This window comes from Quercus robur, chromosome 1, assembly GCF_932294415.1.
Source record: "Quercus robur chromosome 1, dhQueRobu3.1, whole genome shotgun sequence".
Lineage (NCBI taxonomy): Eukaryota > Viridiplantae > Streptophyta > Magnoliopsida > Fagales > Fagaceae > Quercus > Quercus robur.
The window spans coordinates 4,839,711-4,855,334 of record NC_065534.1 but is presented as its reverse complement, the minus strand read 5'-3'; the positions used below and the strand labels follow the sequence as shown (position 1 = coordinate 4,855,334).

Sequence of the window (15,624 nt, the reverse complement as noted above, 5' to 3'; positions counted from 1 at the left end):
TGTGAATGTGTGATGGGTGGAATGTTTGTTGAACCAACATGGGAGAGATTTAAATGAAGAATTTTTTTAAAGGAAATCAATCTGGACTAGAAGCATATCCTTTGTATTAAAACTTTGTAATTAATTAACACGTTTTAAATGTTCTATTAAATTTTTCAAGGCCGTGATTTTTGTTGCTAATACATGTCATGTTGCTCTTTTATTTTTCATTAAAGTGGTTTACCTTCTTAATAATAATAATAATAATAGTTGTAATTTATTATCATTAATGACTTTTTTTTTTGAGAAAATTATAAAGAACAATGCTAGAGAACAATTATAAATGACTTTTTATCAATAATAAATGACTCTTTTAATTTTCTTTTAATATACAATAATAATCTTCTTCTCTTTTAAAAGATACACAATAATTATCTTAAAGTTCAATAAATTTTTTTTGAGAAAGAAAATCCAATAAATTAGATAGAATGAATCTCTATTAATATGATTTTATTAAAAATTATTCTTTTCCTTTTGTAATTATTATACTCATCAATAGTAACTACTTTCTTTTCCCTCTTACTTCTTTTTTTTTTTTTTTTTTTTTTTTTTTTTTCTAAATTTTAACGGATGGTTTTGAAATTTTACCGAACACCTTTAAAATTTCACCTCGCTTTAGAAATGTCATCGTGAATCGGTGAATGTTTGAAACAGAGTAATTTTGTGGGAAACTACATATGTGAAAGAGGGTTATGCATTACTTGAAAAATAAAAAATGTCATGGATTACATGAAAAGTGAGATATCAAGTACTTTAATTAAGGCATGCGCATATGATGCATGTTCGGTTTTGAAGGGACTTATGCAGTGCAGGTAGGAAATTAGGATCCTATAAGAAGTCTTTGCATTTTTCATGCTATAGTTGCTAAGGCAGCCGTTACATTGTTAATGTTTTTTTTAATAGCCAAGAGTCTTATAACTCAATTGGTTGACATTATTTAGTGTGTTCATAATATTTAAGGTTCAAATTCTCTCCCCCCATTATAATTACCGAATAATTATCACAACAAAACCCACAACTTTTGTCACAACTTGTCAATGTAGCAAGTTGTGAGGAAACCTATACATCCAGCATAGTTGGACCCAACTTATTATATAAGTATGAAATGTGCTTACTTTGATCATATCAAAATGTTATTTTATTAATCTACAAAGTAGTATAAAGTTTAACTTATTTGGAAAATCTTGCAAATGTCACATAACCTCTCTCTCTCTCTCTCTCTCTCATATGCACATGATAACAAGGTTTGACACAAAAAAATGCTTGGGGCAAGAAAATATATATATATATATATATATATATATATTTCTTTTTTTTTTGATGGGGCAAGAAAATATATTCTTTGTGGATGCATGTGAATAAGTTAATGTTTGACAATTAGCCTCTAAATAAAAATTTGTGCACATTATAAATTAAACTTTGACCTAAAGAGAGGGACCTTGGCCAATGAACGTAATCAATATATCATGTGCGGCACAAACTCTTTCCCTCACCCAATCTCTCTTATTCAAAAACCTCACAGAAGAGAACAAAACACAGTTAAGACTTTCCAATGTTTATGGTAATAATCCTGAATTTGAGGATATGAGAATATGAGATGCATAAAATAAGTAATAATCGTGAATTGCAAAGATGCATAAATTAGTACTAATTAAACTCGGGCATGTTACCACTAAGGATGAGTGGTTTGGTTCTTTCAAGGATCCCCACATTATGGACCATATTGGCTATTGCATGCTACTATTATTCTCTCCCTTTACCCTTTTTATTCAACATTAAATAAAAATAAAATCAGACATGCACAAAACAAAAGGTAAACATATTGTATTAAATTTACATTATTTCACTTTTTAAATATTTCATATAATTTGGAAAGGGGGAGAGAGAAGAAAGAGAGATTTAAAATTTAAATAACAAAAAGGAAAGCTAAACTCTGAATAGCATGTTTTGAGAGCTAGACAGCAAGTATAAACACTTAACAATTTTATTTTCTTGTATGTATTCATTTCATACATAATTATAGTTTCACAAATTTCTTTGAAAATTAAAATATTGATCTTATAAGAAACATTCTAAGGCCTATTCTTCGTCATCATCATTATCGGTAAACGTTCATCTCTCATTCCATAATATACATCAGGGAGCCCTATTCATATTGAAGTAAAAACAATTAAGGGGGAGATAAGAAAAAGAACTACATTAGCTTCCCCCACTAGGCCCCTCCTAAGGTTACTCTTAAGCAGTGATTTTCTGAAAATAAATAGATATACCAACTATAATAGCTTCTTTTATCTGTAAAAATTATTAAGAAAAAGAAATTTATGATTCTCTAGGACCATCAAAAGACTGAGTCTTTCTTAGATTCCAGTGGAGGCCCTCATGAATGCTTCGCAAGAAGTCACCAGTGGAATCAACCTGACATGCTGTAGGCACAGGCCAAGGGGCCATGCTGCATACAAGAGCATCTCCTGCTGCTAGTTGCTTCCTGTCCTTGCCATCAAATGAAGCCCATGCATGACCTCTACTATTGAAAGGTACTTGTACGCGCAATGTCACATGCTCAGGCAATATAAGAGGCCGAAAGGACAAGGAATGTGGACAAATTGGTGTAAATAGGATACCAGGGACCTGCAATTACAAAGATTGAACTAAGAATAAAATATGTATTGAAACTTAAAATTTAAAATATTTCATTGACTATGAGTGCCTACTATAATTTAATTTAAGGGTCCTCTTTCAGAATTTCTCCCCAAAAATTGATAAAATATAAGAAGCAAAATTAATGAGTAACTTCTAAACTGAAGAATCCACTCAACTGAATAATTCCTCTGCCGCATTTGAGGTTAGAATATGGTTCCCCTTCACCCTTCCATGCCAGATTCTACTCATACTTTTTCTCTTACCTTTGTTTGCAATGTGTCCGAAATGAAATGATTTGCTTAGAATTGACCATGATAGCATCAACATTTACCGTTTTCTTGTTAATTACTGGATCAGCATTTTCTTTCTTTTTTTATAGGTAAAAAGTGGGAAACTGGATCAACATTTACTTGAATACACAGGTTTTATCACAGAGTATGAGAACTTCTTAAGCAAATCTCTCCATCTGCTTTTATGTGGCACAGTTTCAATTTTATGGGTTCTCTATTTCTAATATTCAAACACACACCCATGCCAGGTATTACAGCCATGTTGTACATCTTATCAAAGTTGTCACAGGCAAAAACATATATATTAGCTGGCTAAAACATCTGAACTTTCAATGATTGAATTTTAGGCCTGACTCTTGCCAAATTCTAAAGTTTGCACTTGCTTCAGACTCCACACCTAATGATTCGAAGTTCTTAGAAACTTTTTTTCTTTTTCAATTAGTGATAAATTTTGTTAAAATGGGCACAATTCCAGTACACAGGATGTACATAAGAGAAACGCCCAAAAGAAAATCTGTCATTTAAATTTCAAAAGATCATAGAACTCCAAAAAATTCAAGAGAGAGTATGAAGCAGTAGCCTGTCCTGTGCAAGCCAAAACCCAACAGTTTTGCAGAAGATTTTAGTCAACCTAGTAATGAGGAATCATGTCAATCCCTTTTTAATTCAGCACTTCTGTGTCAAATCAATCACTTACACCTTCATTTTATACATATATAAAAGAAATAATTTTGGAATGTAAAAGAAGGGAGTTATACAACGATGTAGGATAAAAGTTAATTGTGCAAGTTATATACTGCTTCAGCAAACATGTACGTGAGCAACCTTAAATATTTTTTAATTGCTCTCTCTCCCCCAATATGTACAACAGGAAGTCCAATAAAGAGAGAAAGAAAAACCATTAAATGAGGACATCTGTCCTCTCTATAGCAATTAACATTATGTAACAACAGCCATAATCCAGATATTAACTTCGGCAATATAATGTAATAATGGACTTAAACAAAAGTGAATAAAGAGTAAAAACTTTAAGCAGTTTGGCAATATAGGCAGGTCAAACACAAATTTTTTTGTTTGATTGTGTTTCTATATGTCCCAAATACATCGCAACCCCCTAACAGTCAGGAAATAAAAAAGAAATATCTCCTACAATTCCAGGTGAAACTAATGTACACAAAGTAATTTGCATAATTTGCCAGTTTTTATTGTTCATTAGGGGAGACAGCTGTAATAACACTACATAAGTTGCAGTAGACATTACAAGAAGGAAATCGGGATAGTGAACAAAACTCCAATTTAACATGCACCATAGACTTTAAATTAACCATAACATATCTAGAGCACAAATAAATAAATAAATCTGTCACACTCAGTGTTGATGTTGACCAAGATACAGACTAAATGAGGTCCACATGGATGTTATGTTGAAAACATAAATGCCATAATAACTATATGCAATAATATGTGCATTACTATCAGCCAACTGTCAACATGTATATTAACTAGTTAAGTGCTTAAGCAAGAGGCAATCACAGTCCATGGTCACCAAAGGTGTTCTATTTGCAAGACATGAACAAGGAAATCTAGCCTGAGTTCACTTAGAGAAATTATGCTTAGAATATCATTTTGAGGATAATCAACACACTATTTACACGCACAGCATGAATTCCATCATTAAAAAGATCAACCAACTTTTCTTGAAATATTATCTAATGCAATCTTGATATTTTGTACTGAGGGATGGTGCTAGAACATACCTGTGGATGGACCATTGATCCCCCAGCTGCCAACGAATATGCAGTACTCCCAGATGTTGTTGATAAAATTAACCCATCCCCTTGCACACTAGTGACAAAGGAGTTGTCACAATAGCATTCTAAATTTGTGAGGTAGGATGATATTCCTCGATCAATTGTAACCTCGTTCAGAACAAGTATTGGTTCTTCAGTTTCATACTCATTTTTAGCTGCATCCCTAATAACATGGCACTGCAAACGGTGTCGTAATGTGATACTAATGGGACCCTTTAAGACTTGGTTGAGGCATTCTCTGTAATTTTCAGTGTCTGAAGAATGTTAAGGAGCACCTTTGAGTCAGTCGGGGGAGGCAACCAATATGTCAAAAAAGGAGGAAAAAATCACAGGGTTGATATCAATTTTTTTTTTTCTTGTTGCTAATTTATCAAAATATCATATTGTTAGAGAAACAAACGCCTTTAAACCACATGGAGGATACGAAAAGGGGTCATAAAGCCAAGAGACCCTAAAGAAAATGGGACAACAGGAGGAACCGGTCCTTTGAACATGGATGCTGCCTGAAAATGAGTAAGTAATAATCAATAAATTTAGGTTTGAAAGCAAACGAATCTGAAAAATAAAAATAAATTTTTTTAAAAATCTTAAGTAACTGACATAAATTCAGTTGATGCATATTCCATGGGCTTTAGATTTCATGCCCATGAATAAAACACACTTTCACACTGAATTACACATAGCATTAGTACTTACCTTGAGAGATAAACACATAATGCAATAATAATCAGATTTGAAAAGTTTTACTTCTAATAATAATTGCAGGGCAAACCAAGAAGGGGTAAGAAAATGAGGAAAATCAAGAATGCAATCTCATAGTCCAACTTGTTGACAAATAAGCACTTAAATGAATATCAAGGGGCACCGTAGAATAGAAACACGTGATTGTAGAAAATTGGACAGGAGATCTTGTGTTTCCCTAATTTCAATAAAAAAATGAATGATAGAATCCATAAATTCTTACCCATCACTATCTAGACCATCGTTAACATTACACACACACACACACACAAAGAGGAACATGTTATAAACTAAATCTAACCCAAACAACTTGCACCAGGTATCACACTGAAGAGAGTAGAAAAAACAGACTTAAATCTGATTTAGCTTGTTCTAGGATGAAACAAGATAAAGTGCAACTGTAATGTAAGTACTCTAAAATAATATTTTAATGTTATAATACATTCTGATTTAAAAATAATTGCTAAAATCAAAGTAAATGCACATACCCAAAGGACCGTTCCATCCCCACCAAGAGTTACTACAAGGTCAACTTTTGTATGCAGGAGCAAAACTTCCTTGTCTGCAATAAGAGAATAAAATATATTAACTTTAAATCCATAGGTAATATTGAAAAGAATAACCATAAGACATGAAAATTTAGTAATTAATGTAGAAGTAACACTTAACACTCTACTGTTGCATGAGTTGAATGAGTATGAAAACAGATATTAACTATAAATCCATGCAAAATATTTCCACTTAACCATTGCCTGGAACAGAAGGCACTAGCATGCAATAATTCAGGCACTCAATTTGGCAACAAAAACTATTATCACGTCAACCCTTTATTGCAACATAAGCTGACAAAGTTTGCTGCAAATCTAAACAAGCACATACATACATGCATTTATTAATACACACAGACACACACACAAATAAATAGCCCTTAAACTTGGAACGCAAGATTAACAGATGCAAACAACCATGACAATAATTAAAATAACATTGTGAGCAAGAACATAAGTCTCATATGCAAGGTTTTAACAAATAGCATCAAAGAAGAAACTTTTCTTTTTACTTATAAAAAAAGCATCAAAGAAGAAACCAAAGTTACAGAGTTTATAACATCTGGTCCAAATTGAAGAAACCAAAGTTCCAGAGTTTAAAACATATGATCCAAATTGAAGTTTAATCACCATATGAAAGAACAAATAAAGAAGCAACAGTACAGATGCTATTGAGTCAGTAGTAGTTGTTTAACATCTTCCAATTACAAAAATTTCACTGCTCACCGTCTTTCCAAGTTTGTACGAAGTTGAAGTAAGATGACTCTGTTAGAAGTTCCACTCGCACGCGTGGCTCAACATATATGTCCATATTTTTCTGCTCTCTCAACCATCTGGGAAAAGAAGGGAAAGCGAAGCAGGTAATATTATTTGACCCAAGATTTTGCTTTGAATGGCACAAGTGTAAATTTAAAAGCCAACATCACTTTACAAGGTCAACCAATTTCAGCTACTCTGTGTATGCGTGTGTGTGTGTGTGTTTTTGTGAGAGAGGGAGAGAGAGAGTAATAGCATTAGAAAGATAAATGACATAACTCATTGGCCAGCATGTATCCAATATCTAAGTATTGTCAATTGGTGCTTGATAATGGATTCTTGGTTTACTTCCCAACAGCTAAAACATTTCTGACTATGGTTCTGAATTGACATCAGAGTTAGTTTGACTAAGAAATCTTCAATTTGAATCTTGAAAACCCCCATTAGGAGATTTCATCTGTTCTGCATGTCTGGTACTGGATGCTTGATATATTTTACCAGCCCACTTTTTTATATCTTAAGCTCTTGGGATAATGGTTTCTAAAAAAGAAATATGCTAGTATATATGCCTCCTTATGGTTAAAAAATTCAACTTTAACAGCCTATATCCTTCATGGTTGCATGAAGAAAGCATTGATGACCCAACTTTAGAGTATTACATCAATCATTAGGCAGAACTAAAATTAAAAATAAGAGTAAGAACAAAAAGAAACTGTAATACAAATAATCTTCACTTATTTTAACAGTTAGTAAATATAACAAAATGAGGATACAGGTATGGCTAAAAAACATTGGGATCAATAGAGTCACAAATACTGTGCATGCTGGTTTTTGAATTTTACAAGCTTGCATTTGCACCACTCCTCTATCAGGCAAAAACAGTGATAAAAAAATAAGCTTCATCAACAATTAAGAGACAAATAGGGTCCGGTTAATGGGTGCCCTTAGAGCATTTGTTAATGGACAATTTTTGGAAAGCTTTAATATCACTTTCATGGGAAATATAAAAAATTGTGAAAAAAATCAGTTTTTTTTTTTCTTTTCCCTTAAAAAGTTTCTAAAAATATTTCCTAAACCAATGCGGCAATGCCCTTAGGCCATCCATTAACTTTTCCCCTTTTTTTTTTGAAATCTTAAAGATATATAGAAAGCCATGACTTCCACATCACCCACAAAACTGATAAAATCATACTGCTCTCTAATTTTCTACAGTCCAAGCCATTTCAGTGCTCATAGAGAACATAGACTCTTACCCAGTCTTTTCCCTTGTTTTTGTCAATAAGTGAATTAGTACCCTCAGTTCTCCTTAAAGTTTCAGAAGTTGTTATTACACCCACTGGCTAGTAATGTGTTACCTTTGTAGCTCTATTTTAATGACTAAAGAGCAGGAAGCATATGGTATCAATTACAAAAGTGACCTTGCAGCAATTGTGGGGTAAAGTCATTCAATTTATTTAAAAGTCAATCCTTGACTGCTGTAATGTCTGAAGAAATTTTATGGAGCTCATTCGAGCACAGTATTGAAAGAAACAAGCAGGAAAATTGCTCTTAGAACAGCAGAATGTGAGAGTAGTTTTATATTCACACCTGACCATTTCTGCACACAGAATTTGAACAGAGATCGAATTTGGTTTGGTCATAACAAGCACAGTCTGCGGGCGTGATTCCCACTTCAAAGAGATCTGAAAGGAAAATGAGTTTCAATCAGACAATAAATGGGAGAATTGGGATAGCAATTTAGGCCAATTAAGAGGGGGATCCACTCTACCTACATTAGGTGAGGGAACAGATATATCAATAGCAAACATCACTAATTTGACACACTCAAAACAACAGCCTATTGCATAGAGAATAAAAGCAACACCTGCTTACTGCTGCGCTCTGCAGTGGTGATATTCCCTCTTTCAAAAGACACAATGTCATGTTTGTGCTGATCACTTTGCTCACCTTTGCAGCGCCATGAAAGTTTAAATGAAGCCTGTCTCAGAAACAAATTTCTATCATTGTTAAAATCTGGACAATATATGGCACTAGTTATGTTGCAACATGCTTAAGCTATTGTCCGAATGCTACTACGTGATTTGTGCATACACACACACACACACATTGATATGGACTACCCAAAAAAATTTAGACTAAAGTACACTTTTGGCTTTAAGGTGTAGGGTTGTTTTCATTTAGCTCTTTATGTTTCAAAATTTTTATTTTGGCTCTTCTTGTGTGATTTCATTTTCATATTGGTCTTCCTGTCCATTTTTGTTAATAATCTGACCATCTATAATATGTTTTTGCCTACAACAATGAAATTCCTGCATTCCACATCATTTTAGAGCTAGTATTTTATGAAATAATTAAACATGAAGGGCACTTAATGTTCAAGTTACTAATGGAACTGGACGGCATGGCCAATATGAAAACATAATCAAACATGAAGGGTCAAAATAAAACTTTTGAAATGTTAAGGGCCAAATTGAAAACAACACAAACTTCAAGGGTCAAAATTTTACTTTAGTAAAAAATTAATATTAATTGCAAATACACAAACAACAAGAAAAGGCACAATAATTATAACCATCCAAAGAAATCCTTTAAATACGTAGTAGATTAGGTCAAACGCCTTCTGTGGAGTCTTTACAACTCAATGAACATTAAGAAAATGGTAATGAATTTTACCTGGACTAACAGGGTTTCCATAGAAATGTTTTGATGCTTTGAACAACATTCAGAATATATTCATGCAATTAAAAAAATGATGTTCATCATAACAAGTCAGGGCTCATAAACTGGGGGTATACTAAAAACTACCTTCCTAACCATCTTGGAATCGGAACCAGGTTCCCCATCTCGAAGAACCTCATGGGAGCAAATTCCATTCCTCCCACAACAAGTCAAGAATTTCCCATTAGCTTTATTATTTTGGTTAATCAAGTTTTCTATTATTGCCTCATCACCATGCTGCCCAGGTAACTGCTCTGTAATACAAGCCAGAAAATTCCTTTAGTAAGAAGAAAAATATAAAATTTCCTGAAATATAATAGCAGATTAGGCTGTAAAATCAGTGTCTATAAAATCATCAAGTAAGCTAGAAAAGAAACTCTATACGTGCACACACACACATAGAGGCTGAATAACCTTTAGGTAACCCAAACATGAACAAATTACAGCAGATTAGGTGTACCAACATATCAGTTTGGGTTTCTATAATATTTTCTGTAACACTCTTACGCAGGGAACACCAGATCAATCTTTGACCTCCTCTTTAATATTGTATAAGAGAAGCAACTTTGGGAGGTCAAAAGAAGCCAAGATCAATAATCTTTCCTTGACTGCAGATATCAAGAGCTAAAACAAGAATATATAAATGCATATTGCTCATGTTCAACATTATAACACCTTTAGGCTCCAGCTGCAGATTCCGTGCTCTCTCTAGTTCATATTTACGCCTCCATTCAGCTGCCTCAGCTTGAGCAGAAGCCTTTCCTTCAGCAGCTCGTCTCAAAGCCTTTGCAACAGCTAGAGTTGAGATGAAAAATACATAAGCAACATGGTTTAGGATCAGATTCATGTGCAGAGCAGATAATTCAATTGAAGATGTTAGTAACTTAGAGATAAAACATGCACATACTTCTCATAGCTTCTGAGAACTCTATAAGGTGCTCATCAGTCCCCTGAACTGGAGGTTGAAGAAGTTCATCAACTGCCTTCTCTGAGAAGAGAGAGAATGAATTGATAAAACCATTCTCTTGCTGTGAACACGATATACTTGCCTCTCCCTGCCCACCAAATAAGAAAAGGTATGAGGTATGTCAGCAAGCTGATGTACTCCCCATCAAGAGGATGTAGCATACTAAGATACACAATGTACTAAGCCAATGTAGTTAAGAGCCTTAAAAAAATAAATAATAAGCATTGAAAGAAAACCAAAATTATTTGATTTGACAAAAGTAGCATCTCATTCAATTTCTTCCTTGAAATTTATATTACTGGAAATATCCTACTTCCTAAGCCTTAGAGATATAGCCAACAGGATAACATAAAGTCACACACTAGAGTAAGAATTCAATAACACTGCTTCAAAGGTCAAAAGAGGGGCTCTGAAAGATCTCAACACTTGGTGGATGAGTTCAACCCCCATGAACCTTGTCAGCAGTGGCCTCCTGACTACTAGTTATCCCTTTGGCGAAGGGCATACTTGTCATTCCATATGTAATTATGACATGTCATTTCAGGTGTTTCCCAATTTAAAGTTACATGCATGCATTTTCAGTTGCTCTTATCATTTCTGGTCATTACATGGTAGGCACATTAGCTATACCATAGATCCATTCTCAGATTTTAAATAACCCAAGTAACCAATAGCCCTTATAAAAAAATGTGGCAATGAAGGATTATTAGTCAATAGAAATGCATAATAGATGAACCAAATTTTAAAAAAGTAAAAGGAGTCATAAAGAGTGCACTGCAAAAGGGGTTGCCTCATCACTAAAATTTGAGGATTAATACACACATCACCATATATGAAATTGTGTGCAAAACTCTAATAATAAGTACAAACAGCTTGTCAAAAAGTTGGAATTTTTGCATGAGGTCACTACAAGATTTGTATCTCAAACAATCACCACCACTTCATAGTTTGTACATGATTGCATGTAATACAATCAACAACCAGATTGTATCCTTATTTACTAGCAGAAAGCCTCTACTGGACAGGCATAAACATTAATAAATTGATATAAAGAGTCATCACCCACTGCTCTTCAGAGCTGCGTAGGAATCTATGAGGGGTGGTTTTGATAGGGTCCAACCCTTCAACACTTTTCGCATTAAGCAGCTACTCTCAACTCTCAAGACTCAAACTCACATACTTAGGCTTGGCAGCCCAAGACTTTACCATAGTAGCAGACAATGGCCATTAATATGCTGTAATTCTTAAAAGGATATTTATTAAAAACGTTAATAAAGGGACTAAATTGGACAGCTGACTTACGCCTCAAGAAAATCAATCAATTTTATTTCTTATAACACCCAATAAAGCTACAAAATTGGGCAAGGGTTTCTATTACACTTAGAGAGTTAAAGGCATCACACAATTGCTTTCATTTATAGATATAGATGTGTAAATTCCTTATCACCATCATCTTTACATCAATAAGACAACCCTTACACTTGTTATTTTAGAACTTGTCTAGAAATATCATAATAAAATGGGCATAAGATTTTGTCACAAGTTATTTGACCAGATAGGATCAACCTCGAGTGGGATTGGCTAAGTGATGTTGAAAAGGTTTGCCATGAGATAAGAAACTACAACAATCAGGCCTAGCCGAGGTCTATCAATAAGTGATTGTCCAATAATGAGCAACAAACATCCACCTTTCAGCTAAACAACAAGGATTATCTCTCATGAATGTCAATCTTATCCACTTTAATCTTTTAAAAACCCTCATCACACAAATTATACCCAGCTTCAAATTATTTCACAGATACATAACAATTATTTGTGGTAACACAATGATATGTTCCTCTAAATTATCTATCATAAAGTACAATTTCAGCCTCAACTAACCCAAATTAATCAACCCCACCACCCCCCCAAAAAAAAGGAATCTTTACAGAATAATAAAGCAAACACACCCAGAAACTTAACCAATCCCAAATTCACCAAAAATAAAATAATCAAGAACTGGTTAAATCAATCTTAAAAGTTGCAGCTGCCCAAACTGAACACACAATCTTCCACAAATTATGTGCACCCACCATAGGAAACATGAAGTGAAAGAACTAAAAGCACCCAATAAAGCTCTGAGCTTTTAGTTCCAAAAAGTACTACTGGAAAAAACCCAATTGCAAAAAAACCTTATCAAATCCAAACAATACTAAAAAAACACCATATAAATACAAATAACACAAACAATATCTGAAACAAAACAAAACAAGAACATACAGACAAGATTATGCGAAAGAAAAAGAGGGAAAGAGAGTATGATTACAATGGAATCAAGCTTGCTGGGAGACATGGCTGAGCTGAGGCTTGGTTGTTTATCTGACATAAAAAGTGAGTTTTATGTGAGCAAATTGGCCTTTTAAACTGTTAGTTAAGACATCTTCTCAACGTTCTAAAACTCTATAGAGGGAGACAGAGAGAGAGAGAGTTTTGGAGATGGGGTCCCACAAAAGTAAGCGTGGCGACGAGTCAAAGCGAGTGGGGATGACTCTCTAGTGTCTGTGTTGTGTGTTCGAGTTTGTTGAGATGTGAGATGAGAGATGAGAAAACTGATACAGCCCACATCATGTGCAAGAGTCAACCAACTACTCCAAACCCAAACCATTTTTATATTATAAACGTGAAAGTACCAAACTACTGTGTAATGAGGCTCGATTTTACGTTTTTCTTTGCCTCTTTTGGTCCTTGGAATTTGGAATCGGTGGGTGTCATTCTTGTACTAGTACTGCAAAAAGTGAACTCTTTTTGGATCACTTGGCTTTGGGGTTTAGAATTAGATCACCACCTTTGCCTACACACTATGGATATGGATGGTATAAAAATCTTGAGAGTCTGTAATTGGAAGCAACCTCAATTTCACGTGGATTTGTTATTGATACAATAATAATATCGGCAATTCTGGGAGGTTGTGGATCTCTTGCCTAGGTACACTTTAAGTCAGAATTTGCAAAATTCAATGTACCAGTACTAGTATTCTTTCTTTGGGCAAATTACAATGAACCAGTTTGACCTAAATTTAAGTTATTTATACGCAATTTAAAATTTTACTTTTTAATTATTAGAAGATATTTCAGTTAAAATTTCATAATTCATTTTTATTTAAAATGAGGTTAAATATATAATTTTGCTTTATTTTTATGTTTCTTTCCTTCAAAAATACAATATCAAGTAAGATAAATAAAATAAAAAATAAATTCCAACGAAACACTTACATAATGAGATTTTAAATCACGGGTAGGTAATTTAAATTTTGATCAAATCTTAGGTGGATAAAGTGTCAAATTTCAAACCTTAAATTTCAATTAAACTACAAATGAGTAAGTTGTAATTTGCACTTTTCTTTTTAGAACAATGTAGATTTTTTCCCCTTGTTTTAATTGCTTTTAAATCAAAAGTGGGAGTAAATTCATAATGCTTGTAGTTGTACACTTGTACTATCATATATTGATAGTCCCTCCCTCTCTCTCTCTCTCTCTCTCTCTCTCTCTCTATATATATATATATATATATATATTACTTAAGGCTTTTTTTTCTTTCCCCTCTTAAGAACCAAAGATTTTGCCCCTAGAAATACCCTAACATCTCAAAATTCCTTATCCTATAATGTTTTCAAACTCTCTTTTCTTTTCTCTCTCTTTTTTTTTCCTCAATTCAATGGACAAATCGGCGGCTTTTTTTTTTTCTTTCCCCTCTTAAGAACCAAAGATTTTGCCCCTAGGAATACCCTAACATCTCAAAATTCCTTATCCTAGTACTAGTATTCTTTCTTTGGGCAAATTACAATGAATCAATTTGACCTAAATTTAAGTTATTTATACGCAATTTAAAATTTAACATTTTAATTATTAGAGGTTAGTTCAGTTAGAATTTCATAACTCACTTCTATTTAAAACAAGGTTAAATATATAATTTTGCTCCATTTTTATGTCTCTTTCCTTCAAAAATACAATATCAAGTAAGATAAATAAAATAAAAAATAAATTCCAACAAAACACTTACATAATGAGATTTTAAATCACGGGTAGGTAATTTAAATTTTGATCAAATCTTAGGTGGATAAAATGTCAAATTTCAAACTTTAAATTTCAATTAAACTACAAATGGGTAAGTTGTAATTTGCACTTTTCTTTTTAGAACAATGTAGATTTTTTCCCCTTGTTTTAATTGCTTTTAAATCAAAAGTGGGAGTAAATATAATGCTTTGTCTTTCTCAAAAAAAAAAAAAAAAAAAAAATCATAATGCTTGTAGTTGTACACTTGTACTATCATATATTGATAGTACCCCTCTCTCTCTCTCTCTCTCTCTCTCTATATATATATATATTACTTAAGGCTTTTTTTTCTTTCCCCTCTTAAGAACCAAAGATTTTGCCCCTAGGAATACACTAACATCTCAAAATTCCTTATCCTATAATGTTTTCAAACTCTCTTTTCTTTTCTCTCTCTTTTTTTTTTCCTCAATTCAATGGACAAATCAGCAGCTTTTTTTCTCTCTCCCCTCTTAAGAACCAAAGATTTTGCCCCTAGGAATACCCTAACATCTCAAAATTCCTTATCCTATAATGTTTTCAAACTCTCTTTTCTTTTCTCTCTCTTTTTTTTTTCCTCAATTCAATGGACAAATCAGCTCATTCTATTAGAAGAAATCTCAATAGAAAGAGGTAGGAGGGGATGATTATTAGCATTATCAAATTACTTATTTAAGAATTTAAAGTAACCAATTTTTCTTTCTTTCTTTTTAAAGGATGGTTATTAACTTAATAATTTTTAAGAAAAAATAATAATAGGTATTGAAAACAAATATTTTTTTGAATTAATTAACAATTTAAAATTAGATTATTATTACCATTTAATTTTTATTATTAATCTTACCTTCCAAGACACATCAAATAGTTGCTATAACTTTGCTAAGAGTTTTATGGCTTTACTAATTGACACCTCTTAATATCTTTTTTTTTGTTCCTTTTTGAGAAGAACCTTCTAATACCTTTAATAGAGATATTTATGTTTCAAATCTCCCATTAATAAATTATATATATATATATAGATATATATATATATATATTTGCTACAGC

The 15,624-nt window shown here is 32.9% G+C and overlaps 1 protein-coding gene across 2 annotated transcripts; it reads right to left on the bottom strand.

Moving 5' to 3' along the window:
• Window positions 1-2,000: 2,000 nt before the first annotated feature.
• On the bottom strand, window positions 2,001-13,169 carry LOC126717186 (NAD(H) kinase 1). Of its 2 annotated transcripts, XR_007652454.1 has the most exons (13): window positions 12,998-13,169; window positions 12,816-12,868; window positions 10,451-10,598; window positions 10,219-10,338; window positions 9,631-9,797; window positions 8,690-8,803; window positions 8,413-8,507; window positions 6,796-6,902; window positions 6,010-6,083; window positions 5,205-5,283; window positions 4,727-5,034; window positions 2,856-2,942; window positions 2,519-2,667 (listed from the first exon to the last, which is right to left on the bottom strand). XR_007652454.1 is itself a non-coding variant. In XM_050418611.1 (12 exons), the coding sequence occupies exons 1-12, from the start codon at window positions 13,152-13,154 to the stop codon at window positions 2,359-2,361; spliced, it is 1,731 nt and encodes a 576-aa protein (XP_050274568.1). In that variant the 5' UTR covers window positions 13,155-13,169; the 3' UTR covers window positions 2,001-2,358. The 2 variants fall into 2 exon arrangements, 1 of the variants encoding a protein (XP_050274568.1); XM_050418611.1 differs by lacking the exon at window positions 2,856-2,942 and having other exon boundaries at window positions 2,001-2,667.
• Window positions 13,170-15,624: the final 2,455 nt, after the last annotated feature.

Bases quoted from the DNA above. Each gene is read 5' to 3' on its own strand.
- LOC126717186 (XM_050418611.1), bottom strand. From the start codon at position 13,154: ATGGTTTGGGTTTGGAGTAGTTGGTTGACTCTTGCACATGATGTGGGC. The intron at 8,508-8,689 runs GTGTTGCTTTTA...TTTTCCTTTCAG, and splicing joins CAGAGCGCAGCAGTAAGCAG to ATCTCTTTGAAGTGGGAATC. The intron at 2,668-4,726 runs GTATGTTCTAGC...TTGTAATTGCAG, and splicing joins GATCAATGGTCCATCCACAG to GTCCCTGGTATCCTATTTAC.